Genomic DNA, 21,202 nt, shown 5'->3' with positions numbered 1-21,202 from the left:
CACTTGGGAGGCCAAGGCAGATGGATCACTTCAGGTCAGGAGTTTGAGACCAGCCTGGCCATCACAGTAAAATCCCATCTCCACTAAAAATACAAAAATTAGCCAGGTGTGGTAGTACACACCTGTAATCCCAGCTATTTGGGAGGCTGAGACAGGAGAATCACTTGAACCTGGGAGGCACAGTTTGCAGATGAGCAGAGATCAGGCCACTGCACTCCAGCTTGGGCAACAGAGTGAGACTCTGTCTCAAAAAAAAAAAAAAAGGATCAAATATTGCGTTTGGTTGTCCTGTCTCTAGTCACCTTCAGCCTAGAACAGTTCCTCAGTCTTTCCTTGACTTTCATGGCCTTGATATTTTTGAAGATTACAGAGCACTTATTTTATAGAATGTCTCTTAATTTGGAGTTGTCTGACATTTTCTCATGATTAAATTCAGGTTATGTGCCTTCAGCAGGAATATTACAGAAATTATGATGTGTTCCTCTCATTGCATTTTTATTTGTTCCTTTACTGATAATATCAGCTTTAATCATTTGATTAAGGTGGTGTCTGCCAGGCATCTCCACTATAAACTTACTCTTCTCTTTATAATTAATGAATATTTTGTGTGGAGTCACTTTGAAACAATGTAAATAACCCATTCTTTATCAGATGTTCCATTTATTAATTTATATTAGCATGGACTCATGACTTCCTATTATAGTCAGTGGGTTATAATCCCTTAGATGATAGATACCATTTTTTGATGCTCAAATTGTCAAGTGAAATCTCCTTCAAGCTTGCTTCTGGGTAATTTTCACATGGTCCTATAATTTCTAGGATAATCTTTTGATCTCTAGCTCAACAAGACATTCCAAAAGTTTCATCTAAAAATGGAATTAGTCATATCTCTGGAAACCCCTTTGTCCTTTTTAGTAGAAAATGACATTTAAAAATCTGGGTGAAAGTTGTGCTTATTTCTCTCGGGGGGTCGTTTGCTATTGCAAGGCCACACATACACACACATGCACATGCACACACACACCCCTATTTTTAGTGCTATGTTTATCTTATTGATTTAATATTATATTTACTGAAAACCATGAGTTCACATAGATACAACCAATTCTAATCTGACATCATAGCATTCATTGTAGTTTTCTCCCTTTCTATTAGACAGTGAAAATCTTGACTTCCCTTTTTCTTGAGATCTTTACTTTTTTATCAAGCCCCTTGTTGTAATGAGTCTCCCATGACTGCTTCTGGGTCTCTCCTGCCTAGAGGCCCTCTTTATCCTGCCAGGAAACCTCAAGCCAAGCTGCCCCCATGCCTGGTGACCTTACCACCCTGCTTGGGCTCTGGCACTCCCCACCAGAGAGCCCCTCCTCATGAATGTCCTCGCTACCCCACTCAGGGCTTCACCCCTGTATGGCAGCCTCTTCCTCCCATGTGGTCTCTGACTCACCTGGTCAGATTGACCCCTAGAAGGATGCTCCTCACACCCTGCTTGTGACCTGGTTCCCCCTTGAGACTGCCCACCTCACAATGTGATAACCACCTTGCTCTGTCACAATCCTGCCTTTATAACTGAACTTTTTTTTGGAGACGGAGTCTCACTCTGTCACCCAGGCTGGAGTGAGTGCAGTGGTACAATCTCGGCTCACTGCAACCTCCGCCTCCCAGGTTCAAGTGATTCTCGTGCCTCAGCCTCCTGAGTAGCTGGGACTACAGGCACGTGCCACCGTGTCTGGCTAATTTTTGTATTTTTAGTAGAGATGGAGTTTCACTATGTTGGCCAGGCTGATCTTGAACCCCTGACCTCAGGTGATCCACCTTCCTAGGCCTCCCAAAGTGCTCGGATTACAGGCATGAGCCACCACGCCTGGCCTATAATTGAACTTTTCAGAAAGGGGAAGGGAAACAGAAAGGCAAAGGAAGCCAACACATACATTTCAAAACATCAGCATTGTTCAAAAAAAAAGAAATCACCAGAAACTTTTGTTTTCAAACTGCTAGAGAAAGATTTTCAGCAAGTCAAAGCACTGTTTTTAAAAAGGAAAACAATTCTAAGCATGAAGAAAATGTTTATTTGCCGTGAAGATCCTACATCAACCAGTAAACAAAAATGTATTAATCACATGCTACTTTCTGGAACTTCCCCTAACATTTGCATGGCCCAGGACAAAAATACAAATAGAGACCCACATACCAATAGAGAAAATACTTAGAAGTTATCGGCAACATTAATAAACTTTCAGATAAAATATATTCTAACCTCTTACCTTGACAAATTACCTTTATAAACAACAAAATTTTAAAATGTATAAAACTATGTTTTTATATGATCACAAGTCAGGTAAATATCAAAGACAATTGAATTGAATTACAATTGCACATGTCAGAGTGTTCTGTTGATGAGCCAGTGAAAACTGGGTAACAAAGGCATACATAATTCATTAATTACACTGATTCTATAAAACTACTCTTACTTCCTGGTTTTTTTTGTTTTGTTTTGTTTTGTTTTGTTTTGTTTTTGAGACAGAGTCTCACTCTATCACCCAGGCTGGAGTGCAGTGACGTGATCTCAGCTCACTGTAACCTCTGCCTCCCAGGTTCACGCTATTCTCCTGCCTCAGCCTCCCAAGTAGCTGGGACTACAGGCACACGCCATCATGCCCGGCTAATTATTGTATTTTTAGTAGAGACAGGGTTTCACTGTGTTAGCCAGGATGGTCTCGATCTCCTTTCCTCGTGATCTGCCCACCTCGGCCTCCCAGAGTGCCGGGATTAGAGGCGTGAGCCACCGCGCCCGGCCTACTCTTACTTTCATTTTACCAAAATCACTAATTATGTGGTCATAATCAAATTTTTACACAATTTGCTTCTACTATAAGTAACTCTAAATTAGCCTTTCTTGAGCCACAGAAGTCCCTATGTAAGTTTGTTTTTTCTATTTTTAGCAATTTCAATTTGGAGAGCAACAGCACTGAGACAACAGCAAGTGAAATAAAATTTCTAAAGCAATAGTTAGATTCAGAAACAAATCATGAACTTCATGTTGTATGTCTAAACATTGTAATGAAGCCACATATGATAAATTATTGTAATTGCTAAAGTATTACAGAACACTTAATTCCATCATGTAAGTCATTATCATATACTAACTTTTGCCATCTTTTAAATCAATATTAATATCCAAGCTTTTATGTGAAGAATCAGTATCATGCTTCATGCATGTTATATCTAGACCTACATATAGGTAGATTTAAGAGTAATACAAACCAGGCCGCGCGCGGTGGCTCACGCCTGTGATTCCAGCACTTTGGGAGGCCGAGGAGGGTGGATCAGGAGGTCAGGAGATCGAGACCATCCTGGCCAACATGGTGAAACCCCATCTCTACTAAAAATACAAAAAAATTAGCAGGGCGTGGTGGCGGGCACCTGTAGTCCCAGCTACTTGGGAGGCTGAGGCAGGAGAATGGCGTGAACCCAGGAGGCAGAGCTTGCAGTGAGCCGAGATAGCGCCACTGCACTCCAGCCTGGGCGACAAAGGGAGACTCTGTCTCAAAAAAAAAAAAAAAAGAGTAATACAAATAATTTAATATTGCAAAATGTTTCCCAGGTGCCATGTTAAGAGCAAGCAAGAAAATGGATGCTGGGCAGTATTGGGATATAATTCATTATGCAAAAATACATTTATATCACCTGAGAGGAAAGAATTGACAATTTTTTTTTCTCTTACCTAACCACTTCTACTGCTCAAATACTTCCCTCAGAAATGGTATGTTTCTGAAGTTGGCAGTGGCCCAATCTACAACCTTCACAGAACTCCGACACAGTCTCCTTTTATTTTAAGGACACAGGGCAAGAGATGACGAGATGAATGCTGCTATTAGTATTGAGAGGGGCTGTTGGGATTACAGGTCATAGTGTGCCACAGCTGAGACCATACCACAGGTAACTCCTGCCTATGGATTTCTTAATAAACTTATATTTTTGTTTTTGTGATATATGGAGCTCTCTAAGACATGGGGCCCAAGGCAAAAACCCCTTCTCTGGGGCTGAAGGGCCATGATGCTATGCTGTTTCCACTGCATAAAGTGCTCTGGGAAGTAAAAAGTGAGGTTATGAAATACAGCAGAATCTTCAGGAGAGTTGAAAACCTAAATAGGGAGCAGGTAGAGTACTAGGATCCATAAAGGGAACAAATGCAGTAAGAGAGACGGTTGCCCAAATGCTGGAGATATGAGATTCTTTGTACATACCCATGAAATCCTAGACTGCCCCAAGGGCAGGGACAGTTTCCAGAGCCTCAGAGCCTTGCAAAGCACCTGGTGCAAAATCAATGCACAATAAATGCTGAGGATGAAAGAAAGGAGCACACGGCCCCTGAATTGATGAACTCAAACTTCTGATGCCTTAAAATAAATGTTCTCCCCATTTGTCCTCCATTTCTTTCTCTTTCTCCCCTGTCTGCCCAGAGTTTCTCCCTATTATCCTTTCTTGTCTCCCATGGACACACCCTTAGTAGTTAACCTTATCCCCTCTCTTAGGTTCAAGATACCAGTGGGTATTTGATATTTTCCTTCCATTTAAATTTCTTTTAATTAGTGTTTTCCATGGGGATGTTGTACATACTTATATACGCATTTAACTGACATTAGGGTTTTTTTCCTATGCATCCTATGTAATATCATTTCCATTAATGGAGTTTCTAACAAGGAATTGGGTCACAGAATTGTTAACTTTGTTAAAGATGCTTTTACAACAAAGTGACATTTTTGAGGTGACTTCCTGGGCCCATTAAAAACAGGAAGTCAGGCCAGGCGCGGTGGCTCACGCCTATAATTCCAGCACTTTGGGAGGCCGAGGCGGGTGGATCGCCCGAGGTCAGGAGTTCGAGACCAGCCTGGCTAACATAGTGAAACCCTGTCTCTACTAAAAATACAAAAAATTAGCTGGGCACCGTGGTGGGCACCTGTAATCCCAGCTACTCTGGAGGCTGAGGCAGGAGAATCGCTTGAGCCCTGGAGGCGGAGGTTGCAGTGAGCCGAGATTGTGCCATTGCACTCCAGCCTGGGCAACAACAGTGAGACAATGTCTTAAAAAAAAAAAAAAAAAAAAAAAAAAACCGGAAGTCTTCATCATCCTCAGTAATTAAGAGAAAATAAATAGCTAATATGAAATGAACCCAAATTGTTATTCATCTGTTTTGGAATGGAGAGATGTACTGTATATGCACAAACATTCCCAGGCATGCTCTAATTCATCCTCTTAAATGCCTGATATTTTATCCTATCTTGGTTTAGTTCTGGCAGCTTTAATTATGATCAAATGCTGAGAGTCAAGAAATAAACCAGATATTTGTCAAGCACCCACAAAGTTCATGGTACCACATGAGGTTCTCAGAACACAGTGCACAGAAGAGCCAGTCTTCTTAAGGAGTTCATAATCTAAGAAGAAAGGAAACAGAAACACGCAATTACAGTAACTGCAAAATGAATAGGTCAAAGACTGCATTTGTAAATTAGAGAATGGACTGAATAAATTCAAGTCCTACCTAAACACTGGTTTGCATGAAAGCGTACAAAAAAGGAAATAAAGAAGCCAACTGAGAGCATGACACATTCAATTTAATTTTTTTTATTGAAGTAAAATTTACTTACAGTCAAATGCATAGATCTTAGGTATGTAAGTCAATGAATTTTAACAAATGCATATACACATAACAATATATCATTCATGATGCTCTGGTTTCTCTTCAGAACGAACAAACCTTTCACCTTTTATAATATATCATTTATGATATAGACTATTTCCATCACCCTGAAAAGTTCATTAACATCTTGGCCGGGTGCAGTGGCTCACACCTGTAATCCCAACACTTTGGGAGGCCGAGGCAGGTGGATCATGAGGTCAGGAGTTTGAGACCAGCCTGGCCAAATGGTGAAACCCCATCTCTACTAAAAATACAAAAATTAGCCGGGCGTGGTCGTGGGGCCTATAGTCACAGCTACTCCGGAGGCTGAGGCGTGAGAATCGCTTGAACCCCGGAGGTGGAGGTTGCAGTGAGCCAAGATCGCACCATTGCACTCCAGCCTGGAGAACAAGAGTGAAACTCCATCTTAAAAACAAACAAACAAAAAAAAAAAAGTTAATTAACATGTGTAGGATCTATATAGTGACATCCCTCTTTCATTCCTGATTTTAGTAGTTTGTGTTTTCTCTCTTTTTTTCTTGGTCGGTTAATTTTATTACTCCTTTCAAAAAAACAGCTCTTAACTGTGATTCTTCATTGCCTGTTCATTTTCTATTTTCTTTATTTCTGCTGTTTATTATTTTCTTTCTTGTACTTTTTTGGCTATAATTTTCTCTTTTTTTAGGTTTTTAAAGTAGAAAGTGAGATCACTGATTTAAGACATTTCCCGTTTTCTTTCTTTTTTTTCTTTTGAGATGGGGGTCTCACTGTGTTGCCCAGGCTGGTCTTGAACACCTGGCTTCAAGCAATCCTGAATCCCTCACCTCAAGCGATCCTCCTGCCTCAACTTCCCAAAATGTTGAAATTACAGTCATGAGCCACTGTACCCAGCCTAATCTTTGCCTTTTAATTGGGTGTTTAATCTATTTATAGTGAATGTAATTATTGATATTATTGGGATTGAGTTTACCATCTTGCTTTTGGTTTTCTATATATCCCATCTGTTATTTCTTCTCATCATACTTTTTATGTTTCTTTTGGTATAATCAAATATTTTTAAGACTACATTTCAATTCTTCTACTGGTTTTCTAGCTATATGCCTTTGAATTGTTTTAAGTGGTTGCTCAGAGGATTATATGTACCTGAAACCTACTATAGTCTAATTAGGGTTAATAGTGTACACATAAAATGCAAGACAGTAAAATTGTGTTCCTATTCCTTCGTTTGTTTTTTTTTTTTTTTTTTTTGAGATGGAGTTTTGCTCTTGTTGCCCAAGCTGGAGTGCAATGGCATGATCTCGATTCACTGCAACCTCTGCCTCCCGAGTTCAAGCGATTCTCCTGCCTCAGACTCTGGAGTAGCTGAGATTACAGGCTTGCACCACCATGCCCAGCTAATTTCTTGTGTTTTTAGTAGAAATGAGGTTTCACCATGTTATCCAGGCTAGTCTCAAACTCCTAACCTCAGGTCATCTGTCTGCCTTGGCCTCCCAAAGTGCTGGGATTACAGGCATGAGCCACCGCACTCGGCCAATCCCTTCATATTTTGTGGCATTTTTGTGATACACTTCATTGCTACATATGTAATAAATTCGACTGTGTAATGTTACTATGTTTGCTTTAAATAATTTCTAAGAAACTAAACAATCTAATATGTATGATTGGAATTCCAGAAACAGAGAAGAAAATGAAGGGAAAAGAAAATACATTTGAAGAAATAATTGCCAAAAACTTCCTAAATTTTGTGAAAAACATATACAGACTGAGCATCCAAATCTGAAATCCATATTACTCCAAAAATTCACATCTTTTTAAGTGTTGACATGATCTTCAAAGGAAATGTTCACTGGAGCATTTTGGATTTCAGATTTTTGGATTTTGGATGCTCACTGATAAGTATAATGCAAATATTCCAAAAAAAAAAAAAAAACCCACAAAGCCTGAAGCACTTTTTAATCCAAGCCTGGGTTCACTAAACACACACAAACACCCGAAGTACATCAAAGTCAAACTGCTAAAAAGCAAAATAAACAAAATTCTTAAGGCAGCCTGAGAAAAAGAGATACATTACATACAGGAGAGTAATGATAAGAAAGATAATTAAATTTTCATTAAAAAAAATGGAGACCAGAGAAATGAACACCTCTTTAAATGCTAAAAATAAACAAGAAAATCAACACAGCATTCTAAATGCAGCAAAAATACCTTTCAAAATTAAGAGTGAAACTCTTGTTTTCCTTATTTATGGAGTGAAGAGTTCAAGCAAATTCTTCCACAGAGAACAATTATGAAATCCACAGAGAACAATTATGAAATCTGAACAAAATATTGCTTAAAAAACAACTACTTAAAGGCATTTAAAAGCGACCAGAAGCAGTCAGAAACCAGAAGTGAGTTTACACTTGAAAATCCACTTTGGAAATGGGTCAGAATTGTGAATTTGTGATGGTTTTGCCCTAGGATGTTTCCCCAAACTCCTTATCTCCAGAAGCAGAAAACTGAAGCCTTACCCACTCAGTGTGACAGAGGACAGAGTTCTTTCAGGGATGAAAGAGCAGCTGGAAATTTATAACTCTGCAAGTGCAAGAGTGTCAAAATCTCTGTAGGCTCTACACATCTTTCCATATCCCTGATCAACCATTATGAGTGCATGGGAGAAACTGATGGGACGATAATAGTTTTAGTCCAAGCAAGTTAATTGCCTATTAAAGTAAAAGCCAACAATCATCAGAAGAACATAAGAGTGTCCAGTGTTACTACAATGTATCACCTACAATATTCATTTTTCAACCAAAAATTACTAAGCATGCAAAGAAACAGGAAAGCATGACCCATATTCAGGATGAAAGGAAATCAATAGACAGTGATTCCAAGTGGGGCCAAATGCTGTATGTCGGGGTCCCCAACTCCTGGGCCATGGACCAGTACCAGTCCGTGGCCTGTTAGGAACCCCCCTGCACAGCAGGAGGTGAGCTGTGGGTCAGCGAGCATTACCACCTGAGCTCTGCCTCCTGTCAGATCAGCAGCAGCATTACATTCTCATAGGAGCACGAACTCTATTGTGAACTGTGCATGCAAGGGATCTAGATTGTGCTCCTTATAAGAATCTGACTTGGCCCGGCGCAGTGGCTCACGTCTGTAATCCCATTACTTTGGGAGGCCGAGGCAGGCAGATTGCCTGAGGTCGGGAATTCGAGACCAGCCTGGCCAGCATGGTGAAACCCATCTCTACTAAAAATACAAAAATTAGCCAAGTGTGGTGGCAGGCTCCTGTAATCCCAGCTACTCGGGAAGCTGAGGCACGAAAATCACTTGAATCTGGGAGGTGGAGGTTGCAGTGAGCCGAGATCACGCCATTGCACTCCAGCCTAGGCAACAGAGCAAGACTGTCTCAAAAAAAAAAAAAAAAAAAAGAGATCTCAGGTGAAACAGTTTCATCCCGAAACCATCCCCCGCCCCCATGTAAAAATTGTTTTTGACAAAACCCATCCCTGGTGCTGCTGCTATATACAGAAGTCAAAGATTTCAAAGCAGCTATTATAAAGAATTAAAATGTGTCCAAATAATTAAAGGAAAATTTTGTCTCAATACATGAACAGATAGAGAATCTCAACACACAAGTGGAAATTACTTTCTAAAAAGAAAAAGTTGAAATTCTAGAGTGAAACGTAAAGTGATAGAAATAAAAAGTTCACTACATGGACTCAATATCTCATTTGAGATGACAGTGAAAGGGGCAGTGAACTAAAAAGAGATCAAAAGAAACTATCCAACATGAAGAACAAAGAGTATAAAGATTGACCCATTTCAGAAACCTGTGAGACAAGGTAAATGGAGTCTCAGAACACAAGAGGAGAGAGGAAGGGTCACGCAAAATATCTGATGAGTAATGAATGAAAATTTCCCAAATTTGGTGGAAAATATTAACTTACAGATCTAATAAGTTCAACAAACCCCAAGCAGGATAAATACAAAGAAAACCACAGCTAGTTAGCACACTGGAGTCAAACTGCTAAAAATCAAGAAGAAAAATCCAAAAAGCATATATTTTGTCTGGTTTTCTTATTGTGTGTGGTAGGAAAGAAAATCCAAGACCAATTACTTTGGTAATGATTGGAAATAAAAGTCCCATACATTCCTTTTAAATCTGGCTCTCAAAAGACCTACTGATTAACTTGTACTCATTCTATCTCTATTTCTGTTATGCTTTATGTGCACCATCACTTACTTTTAGGATGCTCTGTGCATCCCATGACAACTACTCCTTTAAACCTGTCTATATTAGTCATCTATATGGTATAACAAAATGCCATAAATTGGATGGCTTAAACAACAGCTGTTTATTTCTCACAGTTCTGGAGGCTGGGAAGTCCAAGATCAACATGCTGGGAAATTCACTTCCTGGTGAGATTCCTCTTTCTGACTTGTAGCTGCCTGCCTTCTTGCTGTGTCCTCACGTGATGGAGAGAGAAAGAGCTCTGCTCTCTCTTCCTCTTCTTATAAGGACACTAATCTCATAATGAGGGCACTACCCTCCTGATCTAACTATCTGCCAAAAGCTCCACCTCCAAATACCATCATATGGGGGGTTAAGGATACAACATAAGAATTTGGGCAGGGGGGAACACAAACATTTAGTCCATAACAATCTCACTGGTCCTCTTAAAGTAATGAAAACAATCTGAATTTATCAGTAACTTTTGATAGAGTTGTGGTTAAGCCCCTAGCATTAAAAGAATAAACGAACCCTTGGATTTCTAAGGTAAAACAAACGTTGTTCGAGCAACAGGATACATTCAAAGATTTCAGTTTAGGAAGAGTGATGGAAGAAATGATGCTGTCTAATCCAGTGCTTTTAAACGTTGTCAAACATTCCAGAATGATTCTTCATCTGAACCTTTCCTTTCCTTCTGTTATCTCCTTCTGAGTCACTGCCTTGGGGTTGGAATAAGAATACAATTTAACATATTGTTCAAATAATCATAGGAGGAGAGAGACAGAACATTCTGTGCCCTTCCGCCCTTTTTGGACCCTAAGGTGTTAAACTGTGTTAGCATCTTTTTAACCCATAAGCATCATTGACTTGGCACTTCTCAATCTGTTTTTCCTTTACTTCACAGAAAAGACTCTTCTCTTAGCAAGGGCCAAATGCTAGCACAAAATAAACTTATTTAATTGGACTTGTCCTTTTATTTCCAAGACTGATTTAACTGAGGTAGCCTAGGCTGACACACGAACAAAATTGAAACAATTCAAACCTGGAAACAAATTGCACCCATTTGCTGAACTTGAGTACTACATTTTAGCTGCACTTCAGATAAATTTAAAAGATTTTCGAAGTACTTTACCACTTCAAATTGGAAGTGAATGTGTAGCTATTTTTATAAAACTACTGAGTAAATTTGGACATTAAAATATTCTCCAAAACATCCTAAAGTGAAGTAATACTCATATGGTGGAGTTTCTGTTCCTTGAAAAGTGAAGCGAGTGTTTTTACCTTGGATATATGGAATGTCTCTAGGAGGAATGGAAGTTTTGTTTTTGCTTTTTAAAGAAATTACCACCTTTAATACAGTGACAAATGGCATGCTATGAGGGAAGAATAAGGGGTGGAAAAATCAAGAGAAAGAGCCATGTCGGAACTCCTTCAGGCTAGCCACAGTAGGATGGCGATCCCCCAGGCCACAGTCAGCACATTTCAACAGAACCACACTCTGGTCTGAGTTTGGTGGCTTTCATTTTCATTTGTAATTCTAATCACATTTTTATTTGTTCCACACTGTCTTCTTGGCACCTCCTAATTATTGACACAAAGGACAAATTGGTCAAACTTCTGGCTAGAATTGGGATGCCTCATACCTGACAGGACTTTGTGTTTATCTTTTACTGCCTAGAGTATAAGATTCTACCAGAAATTGGGCAAGTGAGATGTTTAAGATGCAAAGGGTGGAGATGGAAATTTCCAACCCTTGAAATGCACGAGAGAACAAAAAACATGTATTCTTGTACTTTTAGTTTAGGCTCATTTATTTTTCACAGTACATTTTACCCATGTGAAATATGAGGGGAAAATTACTTTACTTTGGATCTCTGTAAATTTCAAACTTCTTGAGCTGTAATACAGAGAAAATTTGACAACTGGCCCAGATGGTTAACTGTCTATTAATCTGATTTTGCTCTCCATGTTGAAACAAACTCAACAAGCTTGTCAGGGAACCAACAGCCTCCTCAGTTTGCCTACACTTTCTCTCTACAGAGTTCCCTTCTCACCTGTCCAACTGTTTGAAACCTTTTCCATCTACCCTAACACTCCAAATTCTAGACATCAGTTTTTTTCCATCTCCCTAGCCAGAGTGTGGATAAAAGGCTTATCTCCTACATCTTGTTTTAAGGGGTCTGACCACATGCTCACTTAAAGGATAAAGCAGGCTCAAAGCCTGCCTATTAACTATGATGTATAAAAGGAACCAAATAGCTTCTTTTTTTTTTTTTTTTTCGAGACGGACTCTTGCTCTGTCACCCAAGCTGGAGTGCAGTGGCATGATCTCAGCTGACTGCAACCTCCACCTCCCAGGTTGAAGCGATTCTCCTGCCTCAGCCTCCCGAGTAGCTGGGATTAAAGGCGCGCGCCACCATGCCTGGCTAATTTTTTTGTATTTTTAAGAGACAGGGTTTTACCATGTTGGTCAGGCTGGTCTCGAATTCCTGACCTTGTGATCCACCCACCTCGGCCTCCCAAAGTGCTGGGATTACAGGCCTGAGCCACCGCGCCCAGCCGCATTTTTAAATTAAACTCAGGAAGTTATTCAATACTTGTATCTAGAGCATGTGCCTCCAGGTTCATTGAGCCAATACCTGGGTAAATGAGAGAAAAGTTGCATTTTGAAGTTAGAGAAGAGTGGTTTTTGTTATATGAAGGTTTTTCAACTCTATTAGAAAAGCTTCTGTGCGGAGGTCAGAATTTCTATGAACTGTTAAATTTCCCTTACGAAGTAAATCTGTCTCCCCAAGAAGTATAGAAATAGGTTACCCCAAGGATCAGGCCCGCATGATTCATAGCTACTTATAGGATCTGAGCCCACACGGTCAAGCAACACGGAGTGCATGGCAGTCCTTTGTTGTTTACAATGGTGATCGTGGGCAAAGTAAACAGCTGGTATGAATCCTTTAGGACAGCTGAGAAGCCCACAGACAATCACACAATTCAATTATTTTCATTTTGTGAGAAATCTGTTGGTATGGGAGAGGGAAGGCTGGAAAAACTCTCAAAACTGGCTTGATCCAGTGATTTCCAAACCTGAGTAATTATAAAAATTATCTGGGAGTTTGTGAAAATGCTGATTTCTAAGTGTCACCTCATCTACTTGAGTCAGCAAATAGAGCTCTGATAATTATATCATTTTAAAAGCTCCCTGGGGCCAGGCAGGGTGGCTCATGTCTGTAATGCCAGCACTTTGGGAGGCTGAGGCAGGTAGATTGTTTGAGCCCAGGAGTTCAAGACCAGCCTGAATAACATGGTGAAACCCTGTCTCTACAAAAACTATAAAAATTAGCCTGGCCTTGTGGCACACACCTGTAGTCCCAGCTACTCGGGAGGCAGAGGTGGGAGGATGGCTTGAGCCCAGGAGTCAGAAGCTGCAGTGAGCAGCAATCGCCCCACTGCACTCCAGCCTGGGTGAAAGAGCGAAACTGTCTCAGAACAAAACAACAACAACAAAAAACTCCCTGGGTGATCAGAGGGCAGCTAGGTTTTGGGGATCTACTATTTTCTCATTTATTCTTATGTAGAATAAAAGAATTATTAAATTACAATGATAATATATCACATTATAGATTAATATCTGCATAACTCAGTGGTTTTGCATAATGACCAAAATAATGTTGGCAAAGTTAGAAAAGTTTTCCTGGAGTTATTCATGAATTCATGGCTGTGCACAAAGCCAGCCTGACTCTGGAGGGCTTTCTCTGCTTAGTTGCCCTTCCCCTCGCCACCATCCCCTTCATCTGAAAAAATTACTCTTGTTCCCCAATAAAATCTGTATTGTTATTTGTTAGATTATACAAACAGTGTATGCAGGGCAAAAAATAAAATAAACAACACATAAATGAAACAAAAGATATAAATGATTTCAAACTCTATCATGTTTAGATAACTCTCATTCATTTGGGACCCATTATTTCATAAAAATCTTTATGCATATGTATAAATGTATAGCTCTAAATATATATATATATTTTTTTACATATATATATATTTTTTTTTTTAACGGAGTCTCTCTCTGTCACCTAGGCTGTAGTGCAGTGGCACGATTTCAGCTCACTGCAGCCTCCGCCTTCTGGGTTCAAGCAGTTCTCCTGTTTCAGCCTCCCGAGTAGCTGGGATTACAGGCGCCCACCACCACAACTGGCTAATTTTTATATTTTTAGTAGAGATGGGGTTTCACCATGTTGGCCAGGCTGGTCTCGAGCTTCTGGACTCAAGTGATCTGCCCTCCTCGGCCTCTCAAAATGCTGAGATTACAGGCGTGAGCCACCGTGCCTGGCCTAAATATATATATTTATGTAACTGTTGTAGAATAGATTATTAATCAGAAATATTAACCCCCTCCCCTACCCCCACATCCATGAGTAGAATATACTTCCCTATCCCTTGACTTTGTCACTTGCTTTGGCCAATGAAGGAGGAAGTTGACAATGTGCTAGTTTCATAGATGTCCTTCACTTGACATCTTGAGTTTCTGCCATTCCATGAGAAGAGCCCACAAGACAGCCTGCTAATACCAGGAAGAGGATGAGAGCCACATCCAGCGAAGCCTTCCCTGTAGGCCCAGCCCCACTTCCACTGATGTGGAAGCTAAATAAATATATGTTGCTCTATGGCACTGAAAGTTTGCAAATCTTTGTGACATAATAGCTAGGCAATGAAAAATCTTTTTTTTTTTTTTGAGACGGGTCTCACTCTGTCACCCAGGCTGGAGTACAGGGGCATGATCTCAGCTCACTGCAGCCTCCGCCTCCCCAGTTCAAGCAATTCTCCTGCCTCAGCCTCCCAAGTAGCTGGGATTACAGACACGCACCACTACGCCTGGCTAATTTTTTGTATTTTTAGTAGAGAGGGGGTTTTGCCATATTGGCCAGGCTGGTCTCAAACTCCTAACCTCAGGTGATCCATCTGCCTCAGCCTCCCAAAGTGCTGGGATTACAGGCGTGAGCCACCATGCCCAGCTGAAAAACTTTTTTAAAATAATAAATTACATTATATTATCCATGCATACATGGTCATGTTGCATGATACCGTATTTTTGTAAGTTTTTGTGGTTGATTTTTGTTTCCTTGCTACATCTTTCCCATCCTCCTTACCATAACCTCCCCTCCAATACCCATGTAGCCAATGTTACCAATCTAGATTATATCTTTCCATACCTTTATCCATATAGCTATACACAAACATAGAAATATCTACATGAAGGAAGTCGTCCTAGTTTGTTTTATGAAAACGGAATAATATTATAATTATGATGTCATGAGAGAGAAGTATGGTCAGATACCTATACATATATACATGCTTATGTGTATCTATATATGATACACATGCATATGTATACACACATACATATATACATACATACATATGACAGAGGGATGTAGACCTCTCTCAGGATGAGAAAAGGCTTCCCTGAGGGACTGATACTTAAGCTGAGCCATAAGGATGGTGTTATAGGCTAAATTGTGTTCCTCAAAAGTACATAAATTGAGGTTCTAACCTTCATTAGCTCTGAATGTGACTTTTTGAGGATAGGGTCTTTAAAGAGGTAATGAAATTAAAATGAGTTCATTTGGGTGGGCCCTAATCTAATAAAACTGGTGTCCTTGTAGGAAGAGGAAATTTGGACACAAACACACAGAGAGAAGACCATGTGAAGACCCAGGGAGAAGACGGTGACCTATAAGCCAAGGAGAGAGGCCTCAGAAAAAACAACCCTGGCCAGGCGTGGTGGCTCACACCTGTAATCTCAGCAATTTGGGAGGCCAAGGTAGGTGGATCACCTGAGGTCTGGAGTTCGAGACCAGCCTGACCAACATGGAGAAACCCCATCTCTACTAAGAATACAAAATTAGCCAGGCATGGTGGCATATGCCTATAATCCCAGCTACTCAGGAGGCTGAGGCAGGAGAATTGCTTGAACCCGGGAGGCAAAGGTTGTGGTGACCCGAGATCACACCATTGCACTCCAGCCTGGGCAAAAAGAGCAGAACTTCATCTCAGAAAAAAAGGAAAGAAAGAAAGAAACCAACCCTGCTGACACCTTGATCTCAGACTTCAAGCCTCCAGAATTGTGAGACAATAGATTTTTGTTGTTCAAGCCATCTAGTCTGTGGCACTTTATTACGGCAGCCCTAGGAAACTAATATAGATGAATAGGAGTTTTCCATTACAGGGAGATAAGGAAAAGGGTACTTACACATTGCTGGTGGAAATGGACATTTTAACAGCCTTTTTGGATAGCAATTTGGCAATAGCTATGAAAAATTTGTTTCCAGTTCTTTTGCCACTACAATGCAATTTAAAAAACACTTACATATTTATCCTCACTTACTGAATGGGCTTTTATTTCTATGAACAGATTCCCAAGAGTGAAACTGCTGGCATGAGATCTTGTTAAAAAATGCTTTTCTTGTGGGTTTCCCCAGAGTCCTGTTGTCCCTACAATTATACTATAAAACTGCTGATCTCAGAATATTTCATTTCCTAAAGTTCAAGTTGTATATCAAGCATAAAAATCAGTTCGAAAAATTGCTCTCAACAAAATAAGAGGTAGCAAAAGTCTATAACTATGCAGATTATATTAGTTTTCTATCGCTGCATAAAAATCACACAAACTTAGGGGCTTAAACAACACACATTTATTATTTCACAGTTTCTGCAAGTCTGGAGTCCAGGAAGGGCTTAGCTAGGTTCTCCTCAAGGCTGCAATCGAGGTGTTAGTTGAGCTGTGTGCTCATCTGGATGCTCAACTAGGGGAAAATCTACTTCCAAACTCATTCAAATGGTTGGCAGAATTCATTTCTTTGCAGTTGGAAGGCTGAGGGCCCAGCTTCTTGCTGGCTGGAGGCTGGAGGTCATCTGCATGACCTTATCATATAGGTTTCCCCAATATTGCCATTGACTTCATCAAGCCAACAAGGAGAGTCTGTAAAGTGAGTCTGTTAGCAAGACAGAGACTTACATAATCACAGAAGCGACACCGCATCAACTTTGTCATATTCTATTGGTTAAAAGTAAGTCACAAGTCCTGTCTATGTTCATGGGAAGGGGATTACACAAAGACATGAACACTAGAAGGCAGAAATCATAAGGGCCACCTTACAGTCTGTCTGCCACACAGATTTGAAACCTTCCTTGTCTGTGGCTAGGTGAGGTGGCTCACGCCTATAATCCCAGCACTTTTGGAGGCCAAGGCAGGTGGATCACCCGAGGTCAGGAGTTTGAGACCAGCCTGGCCAACATAGTGAAACCCTGTCTCTACTAAAAACACAAAAAATAGCCAGGCGTGGCAGTGCACATCTGTAATCCCAGCTACTTGGGAGGCTGAGGCAGGAGAATCGCTTGAACCGGGGAGGTGGAGGTTGCAGTGAGCCCAGATTGTGCCACTGCACTCCTGCCTGGGCAACAAAGTGAGACCCTGTCTCTAAATAAATAAATAAAATAAAATAAAACAAAATAAAATAAAATAAAATCTTCTGGGCCAGCGTGGTGGCTCATGCCTGTAATCCCAGCACTTTGGGAGGCCAAGTCATATGGATCACTTGAGGCCAGGAGTTCAAGACCAGCCTGGCCAACATGGCAAAACCCCATCTCTACTAAAAATATAAAAATTAGCTGGGCGTGGTGGTGGGCATCTGTAATCCCAGCTACTCAGGAGGCTGAGGCAGGAGAATCGTTTGAACCTGGGAGGCAGAGGTTGCAGTGAGCCGAGATCATGCCACTGCACTATAGCCTGGGCAACAGAGAGATACTCTGTCTAAAAAAAAAAAGAAAGAAAGAAAAGAAAAGAAAAAAAGAAATCTTCCTTTTCTGTGAATGAAAATACATAATCTTTTTTTGGTATTCCACTAATCAAATGTATCAATGTGCCTGATTTCTCAAAACAAGACAGTAAAGATACCTGACGTTCCTTGCTTCCTTCCTTGGCTTTCTATGGCTTGATGTTTCTTTCACTTTATTACAATTAAATTGAAGTCAACAAACATTTGTGAATACCTGCTAAGTATCAGTCTTTTCGGAGGTATTGAGAGGCCTAATCACTTCCATTTTTTAAGACTACCCTTATACTATAAAATCTGAAGAAATGAGTAATAATGGTTACAACATTGCTGTATATTTTAAATGGAAAGTGTAGAACTGAAAAAATGTAACATCCAAAATTAAAAAGTCACTGGATGAACTTTATAGCAGAACAAACATAAGAGGGGAAAGTCAGTTAATAGAACAATAAAAATTATCCAATCTGGAAAACAAATAAAACATTTTTTTAAAAAACTAACAGAGCCTGAGGAAGCTGAAGGACAATATCAAGGGGGTTGATATAGGGGCAACTGGAGCCCCAAAAAGAAAGAAAAGAGAAAATGCAGTAGAAAAGAAATGTATGAGGAAATGATAGCAACAAAACTCCACAAATTTGGTGAAAGACAGATTGATAGATTCAAGAAACCCTAATCAGGATAAATACAAGGAAAACCACATCTAGACATATCCTAGTCAGACTGCTTGTGATAGACAGTTTTGACATGGCCCCCACTGACCTCAACCTCCTGGTGCTCATGCCTTTGTATAATCCCCTTCCCTCAAGTGTGAGCTGAACCTAGTGACTTGCTTTTAATGAATAGAATACAACAAAACTAATGGGATGTCACTTCCATGATTAGGTTACAAAAATTGTGACTTCCATTTTGGTAGGGCGCTCTCTCTGTCTCTGTGTCTGTGTGTGTATGTGTGTGTGTGTGTGTGTACATGAAGCAACCTGCCATGTTGTGAGATGCTGTATGGAGGGGACCATGTGTCAAGGAACTAAGGGAAGTCTCTGGCCAATAGCTCATGAAAAACTGACATGTCTCTGGCCAACAGCCACAAGGAACAGAATGCTGGCAACCACCACGTGAATGAACTCTGTGAAAATTCTTCACAGTCAAGCCTGAGAAGACCATAGCCTTGTGAGGAGACTCCAAGCCAAAGCAGAGGACCAAGAACCCTTAGCTACACCCAGATTCCCAATCCACAGAAATTATGAGATAATAAGTGTCTATTGTTTTACCAGCTAAGTTTTGGAACAATTTGTTACACAGCAATAAATAACCAATACACTGCTGAAAACCAAAAATTAACAGGAAACTGTGAACGTAGCCAGGAAAAAAAGCAATATATTACATTCCAGGGGGAACATTATTCAATGGCATTGGACTTTGTATCAGAAGCTGTGGGGGCCAGGAGGCAGTGAATGATATTTTTCAAGTGCTTGAAGAATTAAAGTGTCATTTCAGCATTCTATATCCAGCCAAAATATCCTACGAAAATGAAAACAAACAACAAAAAAACTAAATAAGTGTTTAAATAAAGGAAAACTAAGAGACTTCATTACCACCTGATGTGCATTACAAGAAATGCTGGACCGGACAACTCATGGCGGCGGTGGCGGCAGCTGCTTGGGCGCGGTGCGGTGGTGACTGAGTTACAAGCCTGGCGGCGGGTGTGCGCCGAGCCCCGGCCCAGCGCGGCCCCCGCGTGCCTCCCAGGCTCCGCACCCCCGATGCTGCGCGGGTGCTGAGCCCGCTCCGGCCGGGACGATGGTGAAGTATTTCCTGGGCCAGAGCGTGCTCCGGAGCTCCTGGGACCAAGTGTTCGCCGCCTTCTGGCAGCGGTACCCGAATCCCTATAGCAAACATGTCTTGACGGAAGACATAGTACACCGGGAGGTAACCCCTGACCAGAAACTGCTGTCCGGGCGACTCCTGACCAAGACCAACAGGACGCCCCGCTGGGCCGAGCGACTGTTTCCTGCCAATGTTGATCACTCGGTGTACATCCTGGAGGACTCTATTGTGGACCCACAGAATCAGACCATGACCACCTTCACCTGGAACATCAACCATGCCCGGCTGATGGTGGTGGAGGAACGATGTGTTTACTGTGTGAACTCTGACAACAGTGGCTGGACCGAAATCCGCCGGGAAGCCTGGGTCTCCTCTAGCTTATTTGGTGTCTCCAGAGCTGTCCAGGAATTTGGTCTTGCCTGGTTCAAAAGCAATGTGACCAAGACTATGAAGGGTTTTGAATATATCTTGGCAAAGCTGCAAGGCGAGGCCCCTTCCAAAACACTTGTTGAGACAGCCAAGGAAGCCAAGGAGAAGGCAAAGGAGACAGCACTGGCAGCTACAGAGAAGGCCAAGGACCTCGCCAGCAAGGCAGCCACCAAGAAGCAGCAGCAGCAGCAACAGTTTGTGTAGCCAGCCCACCACCACCACAGCACCCCAGACAGCTAGGCTTAGCCCCTCTGCCCTCGCTCCATTGTACTTGATCATTAAAAATCAACTTCCAGCCCTATCTACTGTCTGGGTGGTGGGTTGTGGGGATGCAGTTTGGCATCTGCAGTACACCAAGCACATGATTCATGTCTGAGCCAGGTCTGCTTATTCTCCCATTAGGCAGCTGAGGACCGAGGCACAGAGGTGCGGTGACTTGCCCGGGGTTCCAGGTAGCCTCCAGGTTAACTGGCGGTAAGTGCTAGACTGTAAGCCCGACGAGGGCAGGGCTTTTGGTTTTGTCCTCTGATGTGTCTCAGTATCTAGCACATAATAGACACTCAATAAATACTTGTTGAATTCAGTCAGCCCCCCCCCCCCCAAAAAAAAGAAATGCTAGAGGGAGTTCAGCAGATTGACAGAAATGACACCAAAGGAAAACTCGCATCTTTAGGAATGAATTTATTTATTAATTTATTTAGCGATAGGGTCTCGCTGTGTCACTCAGGCTGGAGTACAGTGGCATGATCGTGGCTCACTGCAACCTCTGCCTCCCAGGCTCAAGTGATCCTCCCACCTCAGCTTCCAGGTAGCTGGGACCACAGGAGCATGCCACCACACCTGGGCAAATTTATTCGTATTTTTAGTAGAGACAAGATTTCGCCATGTTGCCCAGGGTGGTCTCAAACTCCTGGGCTCAAGTGACACGCCCACCTTGACCTCCCAAAGTGCTGAAATTATAGGCATAAACCACAGTGCCCAGCCTAGGAATGATTTTAAATCATCAGGAATGGTAAATATCTGAACACATTACAATTTTTCCTCTTAATTTATTTGGAATACATATAGATGTTTAAGTTATAGCATTTATAGCATTATTTTTTGAAGTTTATAATGTATGTAGATGCGTTACATATGATACCTATAGCACAAAATGGCAAGTAGAGTGTTAAATGGACCTATACAAATGAAGTAGGTCCTATACTAACAGAAAATAAATTAAAAAAA

At 41.2% G+C, this 21,202-nt stretch overlaps 1 protein-coding gene across 1 annotated transcript; it reads left to right on the top strand.

The window, feature by feature from the left end:
* The first annotated feature begins 19,475 nt into the window (after nucleotides 1-19,475).
* LOC101128987 (PRELI domain-containing protein 1, mitochondrial-like) lies at nucleotides 19,476-20,558 on the top strand. The gene has a single exon (XM_055378964.2). The coding sequence runs from the start codon at nucleotides 19,520-19,522 to the stop codon at nucleotides 20,177-20,179; it is 660 nt and encodes a 219-aa protein (XP_055234939.1). The 5' UTR covers nucleotides 19,476-19,519; the 3' UTR covers nucleotides 20,180-20,558.
* The last annotated feature ends 644 nt before the right edge of the window (nucleotides 20,559-21,202 follow it).

Source organism: Gorilla gorilla, chromosome 1 (genome assembly GCF_029281585.2).
Source record: "Gorilla gorilla gorilla isolate KB3781 chromosome 1, NHGRI_mGorGor1-v2.1_pri, whole genome shotgun sequence".
NCBI classification, from domain to species: domain Eukaryota; kingdom Metazoa; phylum Chordata; class Mammalia; order Primates; family Hominidae; genus Gorilla; species Gorilla gorilla.
This window is presented reverse-complemented; position numbering and strand designations above follow the sequence as displayed.